Source organism: Silene latifolia, chromosome 2 (assembly GCF_048544455.1).
Source record: "Silene latifolia isolate original U9 population chromosome 2, ASM4854445v1, whole genome shotgun sequence".
In the NCBI taxonomy this organism is placed as follows: Eukaryota; Viridiplantae; Streptophyta; class Magnoliopsida; order Caryophyllales; family Caryophyllaceae; genus Silene; species Silene latifolia.
In genome coordinates, this window is record NC_133527.1 from 130000125 (window position 1) to 130024770 (window position 24646).

General features: G+C 41.3%; 1 protein-coding gene across 1 annotated transcript; it reads left to right on the plus strand.

Moving 5' to 3' along the window:
* Window positions 1–2021: 2021 nt before the first annotated feature.
* On the plus strand, window positions 2022–3281 carry LOC141641311 (uncharacterized). Its single transcript, XM_074449981.1, has one exon. It carries the CDS (start codon window positions 2022–2024, stop codon window positions 3279–3281), a length of 1260 nt encoding a protein of 419 aa, XP_074306082.1.
* Window positions 3282–24646: the final 21365 nt, after the last annotated feature.

Below are 24646 nucleotides of genomic sequence, written 5' to 3' on the forward strand. Positions count from 1 at the left end.
TTATGATGGACTATAGATAGAATTTACAGAATTTTATCAACCAAGAATTCTAAAAGTAGAATTAGCCAAAAGGTTGGCTTATCAATTTATAGATAATTGAGTCTTGGGATCATTTATATAATTCTTGAGGAAGGTCAATTGTATAAATGCTTGAGTCTTCGCATTATAACAGTATTGCATTAGACTTAAATCATAACGATGAGTATGCTTATTATAATTTTTTCCTTTTCGCAGTGTAGAATTCGTTTTATATTGATAATACTGCTTACAACAAATGGCTGGAAATAATGATATCTGTATGCCAAGTGTCACACTTGGACGCGAGTCCTGGCTAAAAGCTTTCATGGACCACATGAATCAGTTCACACGACTGAAGAATGACGGGTCCAACTTTGCGGACTGGGAGGCATCATTACGGAATGCTGCCATTGCTGACGGTAAGCTCAAGTACTTAACTGAGCTAATACCGCCAAACCCAGGCCCCAATGCAAGAGCTAACGAGTCAATTGCTTATAGTGACTTCGTTATGGAAGCGGGTGCGATAAAGAACGTACTCATTTTTGCAATGGAAACCAATTTGCAAAGACGCTTCATTGCCCAAGGTGCAAACAAGATTTTCACCACGCTCACTATTGAGTTCTCAAAAGCACCGAGAATCGTTACTTATGAGCATACCTGTCGCTTCTTTGATGCGAAACTCCAGAAGGGCCAACCGGTTAGCCCACACATTCTTAACATGATTGAGAATGTTGAGAAACTGGAGGCACTTGATTGCAAAATCCGTGAGAGCATAGTCATTGACTGTATGCTTCATTCACTTCATGATGGTTTTGCCCTCTTCGGGGCAAATTACTACATGAATGACATGAAGAAAAGTCCTCATGAGCTACACTCACTTCTCGTACAGACCGAGAAGGATATGAAATTGAGTGGGAGCATGAAGCAAGATGTTCTCATGATTTCCAACAAGAATAAGGGTAAGGGCAAAGCTCACGGCGACCTAACTGTAGGAAAGCCAAAGTTTAAAAAGTCAGGAAACGATAAGAGTGGGCCTGGTGAGACTAGTGGCTCACTGGGCAAGGCAAAGAGCAAGGACGGTAACGTTGAATGCCACCATTGTCACAAGACTGGACATTGGAGGAGGAACTGTCCCGTGTACCGTGAGGACATAAAAGTAGGCCGCGTCACTCCTGTTGGTATGTCATCTTATATTCATATGATTGAGATTAACCATGCAAGTTTCGGAACTTGGGTACTTGATACTGGTTGTGGTTCTCATCTGTGTAATCATTTGTAGGGCCTAAAAAACATCACACCTCTCGCAAAGGGTGATGTAGACCTGCGAGTCGGGAATGGAGCACGAGTTGCTGCAGTCTCAATGGGAACATACGTAATCCAACTCCCGAGTGGTTTTGAGTTATTTTTATATAACTGTTACTATGTACCCAGTTTATCTAAGAATATTATTTCTGTTTCCGTACTTGATAAAGACGGTTTTTCATTTTCAATAAAGGACAATAGCTGTATTTTCTCTTTTAATGAAATGGTTTATGGCAAAGCAGTTTCCATGAATAGAATTTATATCTTAGATCAAACCACATAAATATTACATGTGAATAATAAAAAATTAAAGGTTGGTGACAAAGATCAAACTTACCTATGGCATTGTCGAATGGGACACATAAATGAAAAACGTGTAAAGAAACTCATCGAGAATGGGACTATTCCCACATTAGATTTTCCTTCATTTGGCACGTGTGAATCATGTCTTATCGGCAAAATGACTCGAATTTCCTTCCAAGGTGTTGGAATGCACGCTAATGACCTATTAGGACTCATACATACTGATGTATGTGGACCTATGTCAATCACCACTAGAGATGGCTATAGATATTTTATCACTTTCACGGACGAATTGAGTAGATACGGATATGTCTACTTAATGAAGCATAAAAGTGAGTCTTTTGAAAAATTCAAGGAATACCAGAATAAGGTTGAGAACCAACCAATCTGTTACTCTTATGCTGAGGGCATTTGAGACTTTCTCTCTTTCCTCTGGATTGAAGATGAACAATGGTAAGTCTAACTTCTATACGAATGGGATTAGTGAAGCTATTGTGAGTAGCATTGAATCTGCTTCTGGTATGAAAAGAGGAGGGATCCCTTTTAGATATTTAGGGGTTAAAATTGTTCCAAAGAGGCTGGGGATTCTGGACTGTCAGAGCTTGGTGGACAAGGTTACTGCTAGGATCAATAGCCTGGGTACAAAGCACCTCTCTTATGCTGGTAGAATCACACTGATTAAATCTGTCCTCAGTAACTTGCATAATTATTGGGCACGGATTTTTATACTCCCTAAAGCTGTGCTTAATCAAATTGATGCTCTTTGTAGAGCTTTTCTATGGCATGGGCAGGAAAATAAAGAGACTCTTGCTCTTGTGTCCTGGAAGCAAGTTTGTAAACCCAGGAGGAAAGGTGGGTTGGGTCATAAGAATCTGCAGCTTTGGAATATTGCCCTGATGGGTAAATATGTGTGGTGGATTGAGAAGAAGACTGACCACCTATGGGTCAAATGGGTGCACTCTGTTTACATTAAACATTCAGATTGGATTGACTATGAACCTTCTATCTCTACTAGTTGGTCTTGGCGCCGGATTTGTGCTGTTAAAAATCAACTCAAGCCATGGATGTTTGAGGAGCAATGGAGACAGTCTCACTGTGATTATACTGTCAAGATGGGTTATACTTGGTTAGCTGATGATTGTGATGATGTCAGGTGGCACCATTGGACTAGGAATAGGATAATTGTGCCTAAACATGCCTTCTTTATATGGTTGGTTGCGCATAAGAGAATCCTTACCCAGGATAGGCTAATGAAGATGATGATTGCTGTCAGAAATAGGTGCTTATTATGTGACACTGAAGAAGAGAGTATTGAACACCTTTTCTTTCAGTGTTCTTATAGTCAGAGGTGTCTCGGGCTGTTGGAGGACTGGCTGCAAATCAGCATTCCTAAGAATGGTATTATTAACTGGTGGATTAGGCTCAGGGAGCGCTCACTTTTGAAGAAACAAGTGGTGGCAGCTGCGGTTGCTCATCTTATGTATCTCATATGGTATGTAAGGAATAGATGCAGGTTATTGTATGGACTTCCTTTCCCGGTTGTTTTGATAAAACAGGTGAAGGAATGTTTGTTAATGAATTTGAGAGGTAGAAATCTTGTTATAGGAACTACTGTAACTAGAGAGTGGTTAACAAGTGTGTGTCCAAATTGTATTTAACTAGAGAGGTTGTGATACTCTCTAGTTAGCTCTTGTATGATGGGATATTTTAATATATACACTTACTTTCCCCAAAAAAAAAAAAAAAAAAAAAGGTTGAGAACCAACCGGGAAGAAAGGTTAAAGCACTCTGTTCATATTGGGGTGGCGAATATCTTTCAAATGAGTTTGATCAACACCTTAAAGATTGTGGAATAGTTTTGCAGTTAACTCCACCTGGAACACCTCAATTAAATGGTGTGTCCGAACAGAGAAATCGAACACTACTTGATATGGTTCGATCCATGATGAGTCACACGGTAGTACCTGATTCGTTATGGGGTTTTGCTCTTTTGTCAGCTGCTCTTATACTTAACCGAAGTCCGTCTAAAGCTATCGACAAGACTCCATATGAAATGTGGAAGGGAACAGTCCCTAACTTGTCCTTTATTCGGGTTTGGGGCTGCGAGGCTTATGTCAAGTGGAGACACGAGTATAAGCTCAGCCCGCGATCGGTCAAGACATACTTTATTGGTTATCCAGAAGGATGTTTGGTCATTACTTCTATTCGCCTACCGAACATCGAGTTTTTGTTGCTGCTAGTGCAAAGTTCTCAGAGAAAGAATTTCTCGATAACAAGTCAAGTATTAGAACCTTCGAGTTGTCGGAGATTCGAGAACCAACAACCGAGGAACAGATGGAGGAAGTTGTTCCTTCAACTGATGATACGGTTAATATTCCTCAGAAACCTAGGAGATCGGGTAGAGTCTCTAATCCTCTAGACAGATACATTGGTATGGTCGAGGAAAATGACGTTTTGCTCCTAGAGAGTAATGAACCCGCTACCTATAAAGGTGCCATGACCTGTTCCGACTCTAAGCTATGGCTTGAAGCCATGCAATCCGAGATGGACTTCATGTATGAAAATGACGTATGGGATCTTGTTGATTTACCTAATAAGGTACGACCTCTACAGTACAAATGGCTTTACAAAATAAAGCATTCTGTAGACGGGCAACCAGATACCTATAAGGCACGACTAGTGGCAAAAGGTTTCACTAAAGTGCACGGATTGCATTATGATGATATTTTTGCACCCGTAGTTATCCTGTGTTCCATTCGGATAATCTTAGCGATTGCCGCTTTTCATGACTATGAAATTTAGCAAATGGATGTGAAAACTGCCTTCTTAAACGGTTATTTGGAGGAGGAGTTGTACATGGTAGAACCCGAAGGTTTCATAGATCCTGAAAATCCTAAGAAAGTGTGCAAGCTTAAGCGTTCCATTTATGGACTTAAGCAAGCTTCTCGGAGTTGGAATCATCGTTTCGACCAGGTGATGAAAGAGTATGGTTTCACTCGATCGGTCGAGGAACCATGCTTATATATCAAGTCGAGTGGGAGCAAGATTGTTTTATTGATATTGTATGTCGATGACATACTCTTGATTGGGAATGACATTCCTCTCTTATCTTCGGTAAAAGGATGGTTGAAGAACCATTTCCAGATGAAATATCTGGGTGAGGCACAACACATATTGGGAATCCGTATCTATCGAGATAGATCACGACGGATGTTATCACTGAGTCAGGAGTCTTATTTAAATAAGATTCTTGAAAGGATCAGCATGACCAACTCCAAAAAGGGGAACCTTCCAATGACGTCTGGGATGCATTTGAGCAAGTCTCAGTCACCCAAGACACCTGAAGGGGTTGAACGCATGAGTCGTGTTCCTTATGCATCAGCCATAGGATCAATCATATATGCCATGATATGCACGTCCAGACGTGGCATATGCATTGAGTATGACGAGTCGGTACCAAGGCAATCCAGGTGAAACACACTGGATAGCTGTTAAAAACATCCTTAAGTACCTACGGAGGACTAAGGATTGGGTATTGACTTATGGAGGAGATACTAAGCTATGTGCAATCGGTTACGCAGATGCTAGCTTCCAAACAGATCGAGATGATTCAAATTCTCAGTCTGGGTTCGTCTTTACTCTTAATGGTGCTGCGGTTAGCTGGAAAAGTTCCAAACAGGAAGTTGTAGCAGATTCTACTACTGAATCCGAGTACTATGCCGCTTCAGAAACAGTAAAGGAAGCTATATGGATGCGTCAATTCTTACAAGGACTAACCATAGTTCCTAGTTCGAATGACCCAATCACTATCTATTGTGACAATAGAGGTGCCATCTTCCAGGCTAAGGAGCCTAAGTCTAGAAATAAGTCTAGACATATACATCGGAAGGCTCACCTGAGCCGTGATTACGTGGAGCAAGAGGAGATAGTGATTGACAAGATTGCTTCAGATGATAACATCGCGGACCCTCTCACTAAACCATTGAAATATGATAAGCATGAAGGCCATGTTATTTCCATGGGAATTAAACGTGTTCCTGAGTTGTACTAGTTGATTATGGATTCGATACATTATCTTTTTCATATGCTATTTATAACTTCATCGTTTTATTTCATATTTTGTTTTTCATTTGGATTGTACGACAACATTGAACGCCACAAAGTGAACTGAATTACATTATATTTGTTTTGGTCCGTAATCGCCTACATGAGCTGATAACTCTAGCTATTATTTTGTGAAGTTGATTGATGGTGGGTTTAACGAGCCATAAGTCAAACGGTTGGCTGATCGATCACAGATGCGAGTTATAACGATACCTCGTAGGACAAATTGTGACAATGTAATGGAGTCCTAAATGTTTAAAAACATTCGGTGCCAGGTCGTGGATTGGACGTCCATTGTAGTCCTAGAGTCAATTCTTTTGACTATCGACTGTCTCTTGAGATTAAGGCAATTTTTGGGCGACTTTGGTTTCTTTCTCATGGTTGACCGTAACAGGTGGCTAAGCAGATTTTCACTGAGTCATTTCATACTGTGCTTATATCTGCAGGATTCGAGTTGCAGAAAATATCCAACCTTTATCAGGTTTAGTTATTTCTCAGGGCCACTCGAGGAGTTGTAACTGAAATGCATGGCCATGCTCGAATGATGATTCGTTTATCAGTTAAGTTACTCTTTAGTCGGGAAAACCACTCTTGATATTGATCACTTGTAAAATACGACCTTTGTGAATACGGATTTTGCAAATTGTTTTACATTAAGTGGGAGAAATTTTAGGATATGATAATCGGTAATCGCACATACACTTGTGAGGACAAGTGGGAGTTTGTTGGAGCTTGTGTCCTCCACAGTTAGTGTGATAACATATATAAATCTCTTATAGGTTCACAAGGGTATACTTAGTATTTTATCAGTTGATTAACGTTTACTTAATAATGGTTGGCTTGCTAGAAGTTTGACGTTATTATCATACTGATGGCGGTGATCAACTGGTCCCTAAAAGACACACCTAAAGGATGTGTTTGAGAGATGTGATTGTATGAAAATATAATCACATTGATGCCTTATATGACTAAAAGGTTAGTCCAAGTATTTGACTAAACAGTTATTCAATGTGATGATGAGACGACTCTTTAATACAATTAAATAATATTAGCTGAGACGAATTGACTGTTAATTAGTAAATTGAATATAAACTGTTATATTTAATTAATGTATATAATGTTAGCTTAAACGAATTAAGATGTTAATTCGTAATTAAACGTAAACGGTTATATTTAATAAGCAAATTATAAATATGCGATATTTATAGTTAATGTATATATTATACGAAATTGTCATAATAAATTATTACAGTCCGGTATTAATAAATTGACTACAAGTTGTTGTGTGTGGACTTATTAAATACATGACGAAATAAATGACAATTGATAAGATATACACATTTTATACATTACAAAACCAACCGAAAATAAGGAGATTTTTCTCCTTATTTGAGAATCCGGTTTTGAGGAAAGAAAAAGAGAAAAAATATCTTCCCTATTCCTCCTCCTAATTTCGGTTACATTAGGTGGGAGAGGGAATCATTTTTACTCTCTTCTTTTGACCTAATTCTCACATCACACAAAAAAACCTAAAAATTAGAAATTAGGGTTTATCTTTTCTAGCAAAGAAAAGGGCATTTCTCATAGCATTTTGGGTGCAATAATTAGGAGAATATCGATTTCGATATTGTTCTTAGGCCAAATTGCTAGGACCAAAGGTTAATTCTAAATCTCTATTCTTTTGTTTATGCAATTCGTTTATGACTAGCAATTTCATATATTATAATTCGTTATAATCCGAATTTTTCTTGATGAAGTATACCGATATTTCCTACATACTTTGATGGAGCATCCAATTTGATAGGATTTGGAATAGGAGTGTTGCTCATTTCTCTCGAAGGCGAGCATACACCTCTTTCTGTAAAACTCGACTTCGAGGTGACAAAAAACGCAGCAGAGTTTGAAGCTTGCCTCATTGGTCTACAAGCAGCAGTAGGTTTAGGCATCAAGAATCTTCGAGTTCATGGGGACTCATCTTTAATCATTAACCAAATCACTGGATCCTGGAAAATCCGAAGGATTAGATTGCTCAATTCTTCGATCAGGTTACTTATTTACACCTACCTCCCGAAGAAAATCAGTTTGCGGACGCTCTTGCAAAACTCGCATCCTTGATTAATATGCCAGACAACATGGTTAAAATGCCTTTGTGCATCGAATGGCGGTCAGAGTAAGCCTATGTGCACTTCCTTACAGATGAAGAGGAAAACCCAGGGGAGCCTTGGTTCCAGGCCATTCTAAATTTAAAGCTCAACGGCACATATCCACCAGACATGGATAAGAGGTGACAACGCACCATACGCCTACTTGCCTCTCAATACCTCCTTACGCAGGGAGAATTGTACAAAAGAACACCACAAGGTGTCATCTTGCGTTGCCTTGATCATTCACAAGCACAGAAAGTAATGGAAGAAGTTCACGATGGAGAATGCGGTCCTCACATGAGTAGACCTACGATGACAAAGAAAATCACGCGTCTAGGGTATTATTGGACGACAATGGAATTAGATTGTATCAAATACGTCAGGCATTGTCATAATTGCCGCGTCTTTAGGAATGTGCAACTTGTTCCTCCCTCGATGCTATATACCATGACATCTTCTTGGCCATTTTCTGCTTGGGGAATAGACATCATCGGGAAAATCACTCCAGCTGGGACAGGAGGCCATTGTTACATCTTAGTAGCTATCGACTATTTTACTAAATGGGTCGAGGCAGCATCTTACATTAGCCTTACAGCCAAACATGTGGCAAAGTTCATACAAATCAATATCATCTGTCGATACGGTTGCCCACATAAAATCACTAGTGACAACGGGTCACATTTTTAGGCCGAAACCGTACAATTGCTAGCCAAATATAAGATCAAGCATCACCATTCCTCGCCATATAAACCTTAAACTGACGGCGTGGTAGAGGCAGCTAACAAAAATGTTGTCACAATCCTCAAGAAAATGATCGATAATTATCGCGATTGGCCTAGCAAAATACCCTTTGCGTTATGGGGATATCACATGTCAGTTAGGACACCCACTGAGGCTACTCCTTTTTATTTTACTTACGGCATCGAAGCTGCACAATCAGTAGAGCTAGAGATCCCATCTCTACGCATTTTACTCGAAAGTAAAATCCCAGAAGCTGGATGGAATAGGGATAGGTACGATGAACTCGTCCTCTTGGACGAACGGAGGCTACGCGTATTACATAATGTGCAGACATATCAGGCACGCATAAAGCGAGCCTTTAATAAACTGGTCAAGCCCAGAAATTTCAAGGAAGGGGATCTAGTACTCAAATTAGTCAGAGCTCTCCTACCTGTCGATCAACGCGGAAAATGTAAACCTAATTAGGCAGGACCGTTTTTTGGTCAAGTCCATACTTTCAGGGGGTGCGGTTAAGATCATAGACCTAGACGGGGATGAGTTTTCTAACCCAACTAACCTGGACCAATTGAAACGGTACTACCCTTAGAATATGGCAAAACGCGCCTCACGTAACCCACGTGCCGCTCTTGCGACACGAAAGAAAAAACGCCCCTGGCCCCGCTAAAAAAAGCTTATAACATTTCGTTCTTGCGTTTTGACATTTTGACATCCTCATATTGTCAAATAAATTGAATTGCATTTCCTCAGGAGTAAGTAAAGCACACGTTTCTTTTTCTAAGTTTATTACAAGCTCTTGCTTCGAACATTTATTCTTTACATTTTTTGGAATTACGTACAGGGTTTGATTCATTTTTTTTAATAAATACGTAGGCAATCCTTTACAGGATACAACCCGTCATTTCAAAATGTAAATAGAAGGACATTTGCATGTTGCATTTGAAATTCGACAAGAATAAATAAAGAAAATTTACAAAAGTTTCTTAACTAATAAATCAGTTATTCATTATTCCTTAAATAATAGTAGTACGCCAAATACATATAATTAAAAATGCTGAAAATTAAATGCTAGGCTAGGATTCTAAAACCCCGCCATTTATTACAACTCAAATAATAATAAATACTATAAAGTGACTAAGGCTACTCTTCCATTTTCCCCTTGCCTTTTTCGCCTTTATCATATTTCTTGTCTCGACCATGAGCGAGACGGTCTTGCGCTATTTCCGTCCTAGCATCCAACGGTCGTTCTCGCGGTCTAGCTTTCCCATTTTGATCCACCACCATCTTCTCGACAGGAGCATTCTTTGGTTTCTTTGACGGACGGACGACCCGATATCCGGCCTCTTCTTCCTCCTCAGTTAAGTACCTTTGGTTCTCCTTCGCCAATTCGCGGATTTTGTAGGCTACGGGCTCGTGCTTCCTTAGCTTTTCATGCTCCTCGGAGGTGCCAGCTTTCCTCCACTGCAGATATGAGTCAGATGCCCATAGCGAGCCAACCGGAATTGGTATGAACCACGTGTTCCTTTGGGCCCAAGGATTTACCCACTCTCGACAAGACTCCGAAGTATGAGCCAAGGCAGTTTGAGGGACGATGTCTAACTTCGTAATTTTCTGTTTTAGGTCCACTTGCCTCATCAGTCTCTCCGGAAAAGTATGGATCATGAATTCCAAACCGGGAACGCGAATGGACCGTATCGGATCCAAAGACGATACTCCAGTCACCGATCTGAGATACCACCATGGTACTATCCACCTAATCAAGGGCCCATCTTCACTCTTCAATTTATTTTCCCAATAATTGCATACTCGAGTGGAGTCCACCATGTATAGCCTCGTTCTCATCGCAATCGATCGGGAGCGATATCCTATCACGTCAACTGGGGGCTCGATCAACCGTAGTCTTTCCATCAGCTAGATCCGCGAAGAAAGGAGACGGGAGTCAATATCCCAAAACCGGTCGAAAAAAAAAAACACAGACGGATATAATAGAAAACTGCCGAATACGGCAAGAAAACGCGTTCTTACCTGTAAAATAATAGGACTCCCAAGATACGGATGCTCACGGTTTGCCTTCCTATTGTCCAATCCTAGAATGGTTTCCTCTAGAATAAAGCATGTTGAGCTCTTGCGCAGTTCCATTTGCTCCACTATGCCTAGAAATTGAGGGTCATCCCTCATCTCTTTGTCCACATGCCCTCGCAGGACATAACAATGAAGAAAGCAAAATCCATAGGCTTTATGCCTCGCCGCATAGGAGATAGTAAGGTCCTCCCTATTTATAAAATCGATCGACAAATTCAAACATACGGACATCTTTTGAGGTCACAAGACGGTCTACCTCAGCCTTGGTCAATCCAAACAAATCCCTGAATTTACTTTTATATCCTTGAGAGCTAGGGGATTTAGCCGGAACACTTTTTGCATCCCATCCTCCAACCGCAATAATTCCTTCAGGAAAAGGAGAAATTCACCTCGCGGAAAGGCAAATACATGAAAATTAGGATCCCAATATTCAAGACAAGCATCCAAAAAGGGCCTAATTACCTTCACTAGCATCAAACTTATGATTGATCCTAAATTGAAAGTACCCATGTCGTGTATCTCCATATTTGTAAATTCATTCGCCCACTCCTTAATGCGATTTTCAAAGGCATCTATATGTCTTGGAAAACTTTGAGAAAGATATAGGAGGTTTTATGTAAAAGACGGAGTCCGGGAAGGGATAATTGTAACAACCCGGATTATAAAACAAAGGAAAAACTTATATAAAGTAAATATAAGAGTACGATACTGATAAAAGGGTCAAGGTGGCGGAAACACCTGACCAATCCGGTTCGCTACTAAATCCAAAACAACTAATACATTATTCGAAAGGTCCTTAAAACTTAAAAACAAACTCCTATTTTATTTTTAAGCTCGCTTCGCACATTCCCCAAGCAAGCACCAACCAAACAACATCAAACTGAACAACCTGAAAAGGGGGTCGACAATCAGTCGGGAGTAACTATATGCTCTCCCAGTCATGTTCACAACAATTGAATATAACTAACAATCAATAACAATTGTAATGCAAAACTAGTAAACATGTGAGACCATCTACACTCATAAAGACTCCACACAAACTTACCATCAACCAGGACATATTAGGACAACCACCTAATTAATAACTCCAAATTAAACCACATGAGACGACACATGACAATAACCCATGTTACGACACCACGTAGAAACTTAGGACAATCAAACTCAATGTAACCACAACCAAACCGAACAACCCTCAAAGCGTATAACGAACAACCTCTGACTAATGGAGCGTATAACGAACTGCCTCCAACCATTAGAGCGTATAACGAACTGCCCCTAGCAACAAACACAATGTATAGAATGAACGCCGTTAGAGCGTATAACGAACTGCCTCGAACCACTAGAGCGTATAACGAACTGCCTCTAGATATGGAGCGTTTAACGAACTGCCTCCATAGTCGGTATGGACCATATAACGAACTGCATCCACTGTGGACCGTATAACAAACTGCATCCACACTATGTGTAGCGTATAACCACTGCCTACATGCCTATAACCTGGTCATACCTCTCGGTGAAACACAAAGCGTATAACGAACTGCCTCTGCTACACCGATCGACACTCGGGGAGCAGAGCGTATAACGAACTGCCTCTGCTACCCCCCGCCCCCCCCCCCCCCCCGACCGTAGACCATAAGAATCCCCGAAGGGTAGCGTTTGTTCATTCCGATAATATATAACTGATACTATCGTCATCTATACAACCAACCAAATAACAAGTACACAGTATAACTGACAGCACCAACAATGCATGAACAAACATCAGGACTCAAACCATAGAACAGTGTGACCGACTGTACTACTTATCATGTGAATAGAGTAACCAAAGACATAAGCTAACATAATGTTATACTACAACTGGATATAACTCTATATATGAAACAATTACTAATGATCAATGTTATAACCTTAACCATAACATGAGCTTTAGATATGAGGCCTTACTAACCTCGACTATAACTTCAACATATAAAACTTGAAGTTATACTTACCTCAACTATAACCTTGACACGAAACTCAAAGTTATACTAGTTCCAACCATAACCTTGAGCCATAAATCTCAGGGTCCGTTAGTTCCAGCTATAACCTTAACTCGTACTTCAATGTTATAGTAGCTTCAGCCATAACTAGAGTAACTACCCAAAGTTGTACTAACTTCAGCTATAATCCTTGAATCATCATCAAGGTTATACTAGCTTTAGCTATAACTTTGGAGAGCACTCTTGGCCGCCTATCATGCCGCCACTAGGGTTTATTTGTAAATGCTAATTACGCTCATGACACCCATAATAAACACAAACAACATATGACATGTAATTAATGCATAAAAACGTATACAACCATGCGAAACATATTTAATCATGATAACAAATAATCAAACATGTACCAATCATGTAAAACAATCATTAAATCATATTAATTACATCAATTGGCATAAACACAATTAAAAGAAAACACCAAGTTACCTTATTAAGCAAATAATCTTAAAGATCGTCTTCAACGATATAAACGTCCTCTCCAGGAGCAACTTCCACTCCTTCATCTAATAAATATACTAATATATATATATATATATATATATATATATATATATATATATATATATATATATATATATATATATATAAACTATAGACTATAAAAACTACGCGAAAAACATAAAACTTACGAAGAGGATAGATAAATCCAAGAAGTAGGATCGATCTAAGCACGGAAGATGATGAAGGAAGGAGGAAGAGGCGCGGCACGAAACCCTAGGAAGGGTGGATCTCACGGCACAAGGGAGGAAGGAGGAGGAGAGAATTAGGTTTAGGGTTTTTTGAGAAAAGAGAAGCAAGGGTTTGGTTTCCCCTCATATATATAGAGAAGCTCATGGGTTTATTTCAATCTTAGGCCCAAAATCCCTCCATAAACACTAAACCACACGTGAAAACCCAAGAGGGAGCATGTCTTCATAGAAATTCGAGCCCAACGAGCCGAATATGCAAAAGACAGATATTTTCTTGAAAATAAAATATAAAATATGGGAAAATAAAATTAAAGAATTATATTATGGAAATAAGGGGTGTTACAATCCAACCCCCTAAAAAGAAGTTTCGTCCTCGAAACTTGATAAGGGAACTACCTCACTCGAAAAGATGTGGATGCTTCTCTCGCATAGACGCTTCGGTTTCCCAAGTCTCTTGCTCAAACTTATGACTCCTCCACAGAACCCGAACCAAAGGTACAATCTTATTCCTTAACCTCTTCTCATGACGTTCCAAAACGCGAACAAGACGTTCCTCATAAGTCAGGTTAGGCTCAACCTCGATAACATCAGCTTGTAGAACATGAGAAGGATCACTGCGATAACGACGCAACTGCGACACATGGAAAACATCATGAACCTTCGACAAATTAGGAGGTAAAGCCAACCTATAGGCTACCTCGCCAACTCTCTCGAGCACCTCATACGGTCCAATGTACTTAGGACTGAGCTTGCCCTTAAGCCCAAATCTCTTAACACCTTTTATCGGCGAAACCTTAAGAAAAACCTTATTGCCGACCTCAAACTCGATCGGCCTACGCCGCAAGTCTGCATACGTCTTCTGTCGATCCTGGGCTGCCTTAAGCTTCTCGCGGATCAACCTCACTTGCTCAATCGATTGCTGAACCAACCGTGGACCAAGAACGACAGCCTCACTAGAATCGTCCCAACACAAAGGACTACGACACTTCCTTCCATAAAGTGCCTCAAACGAAGCCATCTGAATACTAGCTTGGTAACTGTTATTGTAGGAGAACTCCACTAGCGGTAAACTCTTCTTCCAACTAACTTGGAACTCCAAAGCACAGGCTCGCAACATATCCTCAAGCGTCTGAATCGTACGCTCAGTCTTACCATCAGTTGCAGCGTGAAAAGCTATACTCATCTTAAGCTCACTACCCAAAGCCAATTGAAGCTTCTTCCATAACTGAGAACAAAACCTCAGATCACGGTCGGAGATGATATCCTTAGGAACCCCATGAAGACGAATGATCTCACGCTGATATGCATTCGCTAGTTCCTCGAGACTCCAAGTCTCCTTCATCGGAATGAAATGTGCGACCTTAGTCAAACGATCAACCACGACCCAAATTGCATTCAATTCTTTCGGCGACCTCGGCAAACCCATAACGAAGTCCATCGAAATTGAATCCCATTTCCATATGGGAATCTCCAAAGGTTGCAGTAGACCACCAGGTCTCTGATGTTCAAACTTAACCTTCTGACAAACCAAGCAACGACTCACAAACTCGGCGATCTCTTTCTTTATACCCGGCCACCAAAACTTTAGCTTCAGATCCTTATACATCTTATCACCACCAGGATGAACCGAATAGGGAGTACTATGAGCCTCTTTGAGAATCTAACATTTTAAGACTTCATAGCTAGGCACACACCAACGACCTTAGAATCGTAGACCATCATCAGGTCCAACGTCGAAGGCTTTGGTGCGCCCTTCGCTTATGGCGACTCGAACTCCTTCTAAGTATTCATCCTCTCTTTGCTTAACTCGGATCTCATGAAGGATCTCGGGTTCAGCAACCATCGCACTCAAATCTAAAGTACTAGGAAGAACTACCTCAAGGCTCATATTCTGGAACTCTCGACTCAAGTAATCAGGTAACACCAACACAGATCTCATGGCATGACACACCTTGCGACTCAAAGCATCGGCAACCACGTTTGCTTTATCCTCATGATACTGCAGCTCAGTCTTGTAGTCGTTAAGCAACTCCAACCAACGTCTCTGCCTCATGTTAAGATCTCTCTGAGTGAAGATATACTTCAAGCTCTTATGATCCGTATAAAAGTTGCAAGAGACTCCATACAAGAAGTGTCACCACAGCTTAAGTGCAAACACCACTGCTGCTAACTCAAGATCGTGAGTCGGATAGTTTATCTCATGAACTTTAACTGACGGGAAGCATAAGCCACAACTTTACCCTTCTACATCAAGACACAACCCAACCCAAACTTTAACGCATCGCAGAAAACATCGAACTCAACGCCCTCTTCTGGTAGAGTCAACACAGGAGCGGTAGTCAACCTCTTTTTCAACTCCTGAAAGGCAGCTTCACAGGCCTCTGTCCAAATGAACTTGGATTCCTTCTTCATTAACCGAGTCATCGGTCTTGCGATCTTAGAGAAATCATGTACAAACCGACGGTAGTACCCAGCTAGACCAAGGAAACTTCGAACCTCGTTCACATTCTTTGGACTTTCCCAATCAACCACAGCTCGGATCTTCGACGGATCAACCATAACTCCATCGCCAGATATCACATGACCCAAGAAGGTAACTTCCTTTAACCAAAACTTGCACTTTGAGAACTTAGCATACCACTTCTGCTTACGCAGAGTCTCCAAGATAACACGAAGGTGATTCTCGTGTTCGGCCTCATCTCTCGAGTAAATCAGTATGTCGTCTATGAACACCACGACACACTTATCCAAACACTCGCTGAAAGTGCGGTTCATCTGATCTATGAAAACGGCAGGTGCATTCGTCAACCCAAATAGCATCACCACGAACTCATAGTGGCCATACCTTAAACGAAAAGCAGTCTTAGGAATATCTTCATTCCTAACTGGAATCTGATGGTAACCTGACCTCAGATCGATTTTCGAGAACACACTTGCACCACGGAGCTGATCAAACAAATCCTCAATCCTCGGCAAAGGATACTTATTCTTGATAGTAACCTTGTTCAGCTCACGATAGTCGATGCACAACCGCATACTACCATCTTTCTTCTTGACGAACAAAACAGAAGCACCCCATGGCAAAGTACTCGGTCGGATAAAACCCTTATCGATCATCTCCTCAAGTTGCTTCTTAAGTTCTTGTAACTCAACTAGTGCCATACGATAAGGAGCTTTCGAAATGGGACCAGTTCCAGGTAGCAACTCAATCGAGAACTCTACATCTCGCTCAGGAGGAATACCAGGTAGATCCTCAGGAAAGACATCGGGAAAATCCTTAACCACAGGGATATCCTCTAACTTAGGCTCAACTGAAACACCATGAACACTGCACAAATAGATCTGATGACCCTTTCTACCCATGTTAACCATCTTCATAGCGGAAACCCACTTTACCGTAGGTGTAACCCTAACACCCTGATAAGAAACCCTCGAACCTGTGGGACTCTTATGCACGATCTTATGATCACGACACAGGAACCTAGCGTCATAGCGAGATAACCAATCCATACCCAAAATCACATCAAACTCTCCGAGTTTGAATTGGATGAGATCGGCAAGAAGGATCGCCCATACGATACTGACAGGTACGTCCTTGAAAAGAACGGAGCAAGAAACAATCTCACCCGTAGGAAGGGATATAGAGGTATGAACGAATGATGAAGAAGAGAGTCCAGCACGGACGAAAAAGGATTTGGATACGAAAGACATCGATGCACCCGTATCAAAAAGAACAAAAGCAGATAAAGAGTGAACGAGAAAGGTACCCGTAACCACATCTGGATTAACATCTGCCTTTGCTCGACTCATAACAAACACTCGTCCAGTCTTCGGAGCATCAACCTTCGGCGCTTCCATCTTTGGTTTCAGGGGACAATCAACAGACTTGTGTCCCGGAGCCTTGCAAGTAAAGCAAGTGATCGGGGCACTAGTAGCACAAGTCGTACCCAGGTGATACGCCTTCCCACACCTGTAGCAACTAAGGTCCCTCTTCGCTTGACCATGATCACGCGTAGCATACGAACGAGCCTCAAACTTCTGTTTCTTCTGGGAAGAACTGGGAGCAACATAAGGCCTCTTCATGAATTTATTCTTCGCATTCTCCTCAGCCTCGGTAGCAAGGACAGAATCGTAGATGCTAAGAGCATGATCATAAGCCTGTTGGAAAGAAGTTGAAGGAATGCCAGACATAGCAGTCCGGACCTTAGGATCTAGATTCTTCTTATAGCGACGAGTCCTCGAAACCTCGTCCGTAGCTACAGAAGTAACGAAATGTGACAGCTTCACGAACTTGTTGGTGTACTCCTCGACGGTCATGGAAGCCTGTTGTAGACGAAGGAACTCCTGCTCCTTCTGCCAGCGCATCTCCTCAGGATAAAACCTTTTCTTCAGCACTTCAGAGAAAACAGCCCAACCATATCCTGGTTGAACTTCCAGACCAGCTCTTGCAAGAGCCCACCAGTTGTCGGTCTCGTCCTTCAGATAATAGGTGGCGATATCCACCTTCTGATCCTCAGGACATCCAGTAGAAAGGAACAGCTTCTCGATCTCTCGAATCCAAGCCTCCAAAGCAGTAGGATCATTCGCACCATCATAAGTAGGAGGACGATGACGAGCAAAGCGATCAAAGACGGTCGGTTGCGGATGGTGGTTGTTGTTGTTGTTGTTGAGGTGATTTGTGAAACCTTCGCCATAGATGCCAAAGCGGCCTCAAGTCTCCTGATGCGATCTGCATCAGACTCACCATTTCCGTTGCGCACCATCTGCAAGAACGAAATCTCGTTATAAGTGGTAGAACCTAAGTACCACTCCGAACAATTACTCATACATTTTTCAAACATAAGAAAACCAACAAATCCTATTGGTTTCTACACCATTTACTCTCACTCTTTAACTAGGTCATTTATTTTAGTCATCAACTAAGCAAGAGTTGGGAGCGCGTTCGCTCTGATACCAACTGTAACACCCCGGCCCAAACCGGGTCAGGAGCGGTTACTTATGATAGCCCATCCTAAGACTACTCCCAGTCAAGCACGCTTAACTTTGGAGTTCTTTCGCATGGATGACCATAAAAGATAGTGCACTTTGTTGATATGAGTAGTACTTCTAATCTCTTTAAGCACTAGTCATATAAGCCTATCACTTTGTAACACCCCTAATTTCCATAATATAATTCTTTAATTTTAGTTTCCCATATTTTATATTTTATTTTCGGGAAAATATCCGTCTTTTGCATATTCGGCTCGTTGGGCTCGAATTTCTATGAAGACCCGCTCCCTCTTGGGTTTTCACGTGTGGTTTAGTGTTTATGGGGGAATTTTGGGCCTAAACTTGAAATAAACCCATGAGCTTCTCTATATATATGAGAGGAAACCAAACCTTGCTTCTCTTTTCTCAAAAAACCCTAAACCTAATTCTCTCCTCCTCCTTCCTCCCTTGTGCCGTGAGATCCACCCTTCCTAGGGTTTCGTGCCGCGCCTCTTCCTCCTTCCTTCATCATCTTTCGTGCTTAGATCGATCATACTTCTTGGATTTATCTATCCTTTTCGTAAGTTTTATGTTTTTCGCGTAGTTTTTATAGTCTATAGTTTATATATATATATATATATATATATATATATATATATATATATATATATATATTAGTATATTTATTAGATTCGTTATCTTTGGCACGTGGATGATTCAATGAAGGCGTGGAAGTTGCTCCTGGAGAGGACGTTTATATCGTTGAAGACGATCTTTAAGATTATTTGCTTAATAAGGTAACTAGGTGTTTTCTTTTAATTGTGTTTATGCCAATTGATGTAATTAATATGATTTAATGATTGTTTAACATGATTGGTACATGTTTGATTATTTATTATCATGATTAAATATGTTTCGCATGGTTGTATACGTTTTTATGCATTAATTACATGTCATATGTTGTTTATGTGTTTATTATGGGTGTCATGAGCGTAACTAGGGTTTAAGAATAAACCCTAGTGGCGGCATGATAGGCGGCCAAGAGTGCTCTCCGAAGTTATAGCTAAAGTTAGTATAACCTTGATGATGATTCAAGGATTATAGCTGAAGTTAGTACAACTTTGGGTAGTTAATCTAGTTATGGCTGAAGCTACTATAACATTAAAGTACGAGTTAAGGTTATAGCTGGAACTAACGGACCCTGAGATTTATGGCTCAAGGTTATGGTTGGAACTAGTATAACTTTGAGTTTCGTGTCAAGGTTATAGTAGAGGTAAGTATAACTTCAGGTTTTATATGTTGAAGTTATAGTCGAGGTTAGTATGGACTCACATCTAAAGCTCATGTTGTGGTTAAGGTTACTATAACATTCATCATTAGTAATTGTTTCATATTTAGAGTTATATCCAGTTGTAGTATAACTTTATGTTTGCTTATGTCTTTGGTTACTCTATTCACATGATAAGTAGTACAGTCGGTCACATTGTTCTATGGTTTGAGTCGTGATGTTTGTTCATGCATTGTTGTTGCTGTCAGTTATACTGTGTACTTGTTATTTGGTTGGTTGTATAGATGACGATAGTATCAGTTATATACTATCGGAATGAACAAACGCTACCCTTCGGGGATTTTTATGGTCTATGGTCGGGGGGGTAGCAGAGGTAGTTCGTTATACGCTCTATTCCCCGAGTGTCGTTCGGTGTAGCAGAGGCAGTTTGTTATACGCTCTATGTTTAACCGAGAGGTCTGGCCAGGTCTTAGGCATGTAGGCAGTGGTTATACGCTACACATAGTGTGGATGCAGTTCGTTATACGGTCCACAGTGGATGCAGTTCGTTATATGGTCCATACTGACGATGGAGGCAGTTCGTTAAACGCTCCATATATAGAGGCAGTTCGTTATACGCTCTAGTGGTTAGAGGTAGTTCGTTATACACTCTAATGACGTTCATTCTATACATTGTGTTTGTTGCTAGGGGCAGTTCGTTATACGCTCTAGTGGTTGGAGGAAGTTCGTTATACGCTCCATTAGTCAGAGGCAATTCGTTATACGCTCTGAGGGTTGTTCGGTTTGGTTGTGGTTACATTGAGTTTGATTGTCCTAAGTTTCTACGTGGTGTCGTAACATGGGCTATTGTCATGTGTCGTCTCATGTGGTTTAATTTGGAGTTATTAATTAGGTGGTTGTCCTAATATGTCCTGACGACCCCTCAGCTCGGCCACCGTCGCCTCAAGGGCGGCAATCTCAGCATCTCTGGTCTCGAGCGCTCTCTCACCAAACGGGTCGTCTCCTCTTGGTACTGCACCAGCTCACGCTCCCTCTACACAGAAAAATGGAAAATGGAGTGATACTTCACTTCGTAAAGTTGGAGGTAAAAAATATAAGAGACGGGTACAAAAGGTTCATACTTGGCGCCCCAAGCCACCTCTAAGGGCCTCAATAGTTGTAACTCGCAGCCGGTTGGCCATCCTCCACAGCTCCACATGCCTAGACGGTGCCACCTTTATTCAGATACAGAAAAGTTTCAAGCAAATGCATTCCTATGTAATAAAGCACAAAATACTAAAGACAACCAAAGCTGGGGGCATACCCTCCTCACGACGTGCTGCCACTCGTCCAAGCCAGCGTCAGTCACCGCCTCGCTGAAGTCCCAGATCTCGGAGATTACCATCATGCCCGCCGAGTCAGTGTACTCCAGCGTCTCTGGGAAAGCTGGGGGCTCGACGCTCGTAACCTCAATCTCCTGCAAAACTCAAGTGGTTCATTATTTGTTAATCATTCATCATTTATCAGATTTATCAAAGGTAAGGAAACGGTAAATACGCTTACCACGATCGGCCAGTACGCCAGCCTTCGGCGAACAAACTCAGCGTACTCCTTGCCAAGGAGCAAGAGGACGTCACCACTCGCGCCAGCCAGGTCAGATGTCCTCTCATCCTCTGAAGGCTCCCTAAACATCGTCTGTGGAAGATCAATGGGCACCGTAAAAGCGTCGCGAGAGCTCTACCGAGTCAAACGCTCACCCAAGTACCACGAACCTTTTCCACGAAGGCTGGAGCCCTAGGTAGCTCTCCCAAGGTCGGGACACCCACTAAAGCAAGAAGATGAGGGGTCATTCCTATGATCGTCTCTAAAAAAGAAAAGATAAAATGAAGATCAAAAGACACTTACGCCGTCTAAACTCGGGGCATTCACTCCCCTCCGATAGACGTCATAAGAAGACCGATGACTCTTCTGACGACACACTATCCAGTCCCTAGCGATGGGGTACGCCCTCGGCACGTCCACCGCCCTCGTGGGCACAAATCTAGGAAAGTAGGAGTACACCCACACCTGCCGGCAAAATAATAATAATTACACATCATTCACTACAAAAAATGATCTTTCATATTTTCAAGAAAGGTTCATACCTCCAAGAGAAGTCCAGAACCGACAGTGGCAAGAGAAGTTCCTTTCTCCATCAACTCCAGTCGAACCATCGCCCTCATGTAGCGTGTGACGACCACAAAATTAGGAGTAACCCAGTCCGAGAGACCTAGGCTACTCAAGTGAGAAAGAAACGGAAGAAGCTTCGTCGACAGCCTCTCCCCCTTGTCTCTGAGGTAAATCGAAGACAAGAACCACCACAACCACAAACGAGCCCGCTGCTCAACAGTACAGGGTGGTGAAGGCACCAAGCGTCTATCCATACCCACTATTGCCGCAACCATACCGTAAAATTAGTCCCTAACGTAGGTACTCGGCACCAAGCCTGGAATCTGGTCCGCGCCCGTAGCCAGGTTCTAGCTAACTAGGCTCCTCGCCTCGGTGAAGTCTATCCTCATGGCCACTGACGGCCACACCAACAACTCCTCTCTGCACGGCAGACCAGAGATCATGCCGTAATCCTCCAAAGTGACCCTGATCTCTCCAAACGGCATATAGAAAGTCGAGGTCGTGTCCCATAACCGATCAAGAAAAGCTTGAATTAGACTGAGGTTAGCCCGAATCTTCCTCTCCTTGATCTCCCTCCAGCATCGTACCAAGGCACCGAAGGCTCCCCGCTCGATGATAGCCTTCTCCTCCTCCGTCAGCTTCCCAAAGGCATCCATCATCGTCGTGTAACCGGAGAAGGACTTCATGTTCCCAGCCTCCTGCGTCAATTCAAAAGAAAGCTTTCTTAAGCATAGAAATGATAAGAAATGAAACAATAAGAAATGATAAGAAATAAATAAACAAGGAAGTAACGAGCTGAAAGCTTATATGGACGCGGGCCCATGGGGGTCGCTCGGTGAAAACGAGCAAGCTTTGCATTTGTGGAGTCGCCACCAATTTATTGTGGAAAATTGGAAACCATTCGAATACCTCATGTCATGTCAAGACACAAAGTAGTGACATGAACACCAAGAACTCGTTACCCTTAGCATTCTATGTCTAGAATGACTCTCGTGGATGCCAATGAACACGGATGTTCACAGAGATCTGGAGTAAGGGGTGAGGGTACGTATTAGGAAGTTCTTTTGATCGAACACCTAATCCCGCCCGCCTCGATAGCGGCCTCTACTAATGATTAGGGAAGTCATCTATAGTCGATATGTTGGCGATTACATGCATGCAATGCAACATCCAATAAATTATTCCTAACATGCGAGAATTAACTAAGTCGGTAGACACGTAATTTAGCATACAATGGGTCGAAGTAGAGATTTAAGTTAATTGCATCTGAGAGCATACAAACAATATGATAATAAAGAAATACAATAAAGAAAATTACAATAATTACAACGGGTTAATTGATTTATGTCGAAAATACATTTAAAACGGATGGTTTTAGAAAAGAAAAGGAAAATAAATTAACGAACATATTATTAGGTGATAATACGAATAATAGTTAATTAATACATAAGCTAATAACTAAGTCAAAGCAACAACGGAAGTTCAGGGGCAGAATTCAACCCGGAATAGGCACAGCAGTGCTGCGTCCTTTGGAAGAGGCGCAGTGCTCACTGCGTCTGTTCCTGAGGTGAACTCTGGCCGTGAAGACGGAATTGCATATCGTTAATGTTCATTGGTAAATTTAATGCTTGATTATCAATATTTGACTTGGATACAAGTGGATTAACATATTATTTACATGTGAATTGTTCATAAAAACAATAAAACATGAGATAAAGCTAATTAGGACAAATTAATTACAAGATTAATTACAAGCTTAATAATGAATTAAATTAAATAGGTTAATTTGGTTATTAATGCTAAATTAATGATGATGATGATAATCAACAAATGAAAATATACAACAGATGAATTTCAGAGATTTGATATTGATGAATCGAATCTCTAAAACCCGGATTTGATTTTAATGACGAAAACCCGCAAATATGAATTACTTGGGATTTAAGTCGGGAATTAAAAGATGATAAATTAATAATGATAAATATATCAGAATTATCATGATAATAAAATAAGAACAAGCAAAGACGAAACAAGATAAACAGACAAATTAAACAAAAGACGAAGGAAGCAGAAGGAAAGCAGGAACTGCGGCAGCCTCAGGAAGAGGCGCGGCAGGTGTTGCGTCCCTTCGAAGAGGCGCAATAGTTGCTGTGTTTCTTCTCGACATTTGTCTCCCGTTAATCAGTTAAAAAGGGTTTGAATAAAGGTTTTGTAAATCGGTTTTGAATATATTTTCGACGTAAATCTTACAATAATGATTACAAAAAATAAAGTACAATAATAAAAGATGGGATTTACACCCTCAGACTTACATGTTTGACGAAACGAGATTAACTAAGTTAACGTTTAGTGATGCTCGACTCGAATGTACGACGAAAGTACCCTCTAAGAGGAAAACGAACAAAATTGATTATGTTGATTGATGTGTAGTTGGTCAAATTGGTATGTCATGCAAAACGAGGCTGATACTCAGAAGGATACTAGCTTACGTGGTCGAAAGTTGAAGTACGTAGACGCCAAAAAGCAAGAGCGTGGTCTTAGAATGAAAAGGGAGAAGAGAAGGGCGGACACTCGCGTGAGAAATATGTAGAACGAAGGTCCCTATTTATACTAATCACACGGAGGAATTAGGGTTTCGGTAAAACTTTGGAAGTAAATCTCGAAAAGAACTTAAAATACACAGAAAGGAGCTGGCGAAGAGGCGCAGCAACCACTGCGTCTCTTGGAAGAGGCGCAGCACCTGCTGCGTCCTTTCCCCAAGGGTTTCTCCTGCGGAAGAAAGATTGTCCGCGTTTCTATTATGGAATTGCGGTTTGATCT

Coding starts and splice junctions, on each gene's coding strand:
- LOC141641311 (XM_074449981.1), top strand. CDS start 2,022: ATGCTGAGGGCATTTGAGACTTTCTCTCTTTCCTCTGGATTGAAGATG.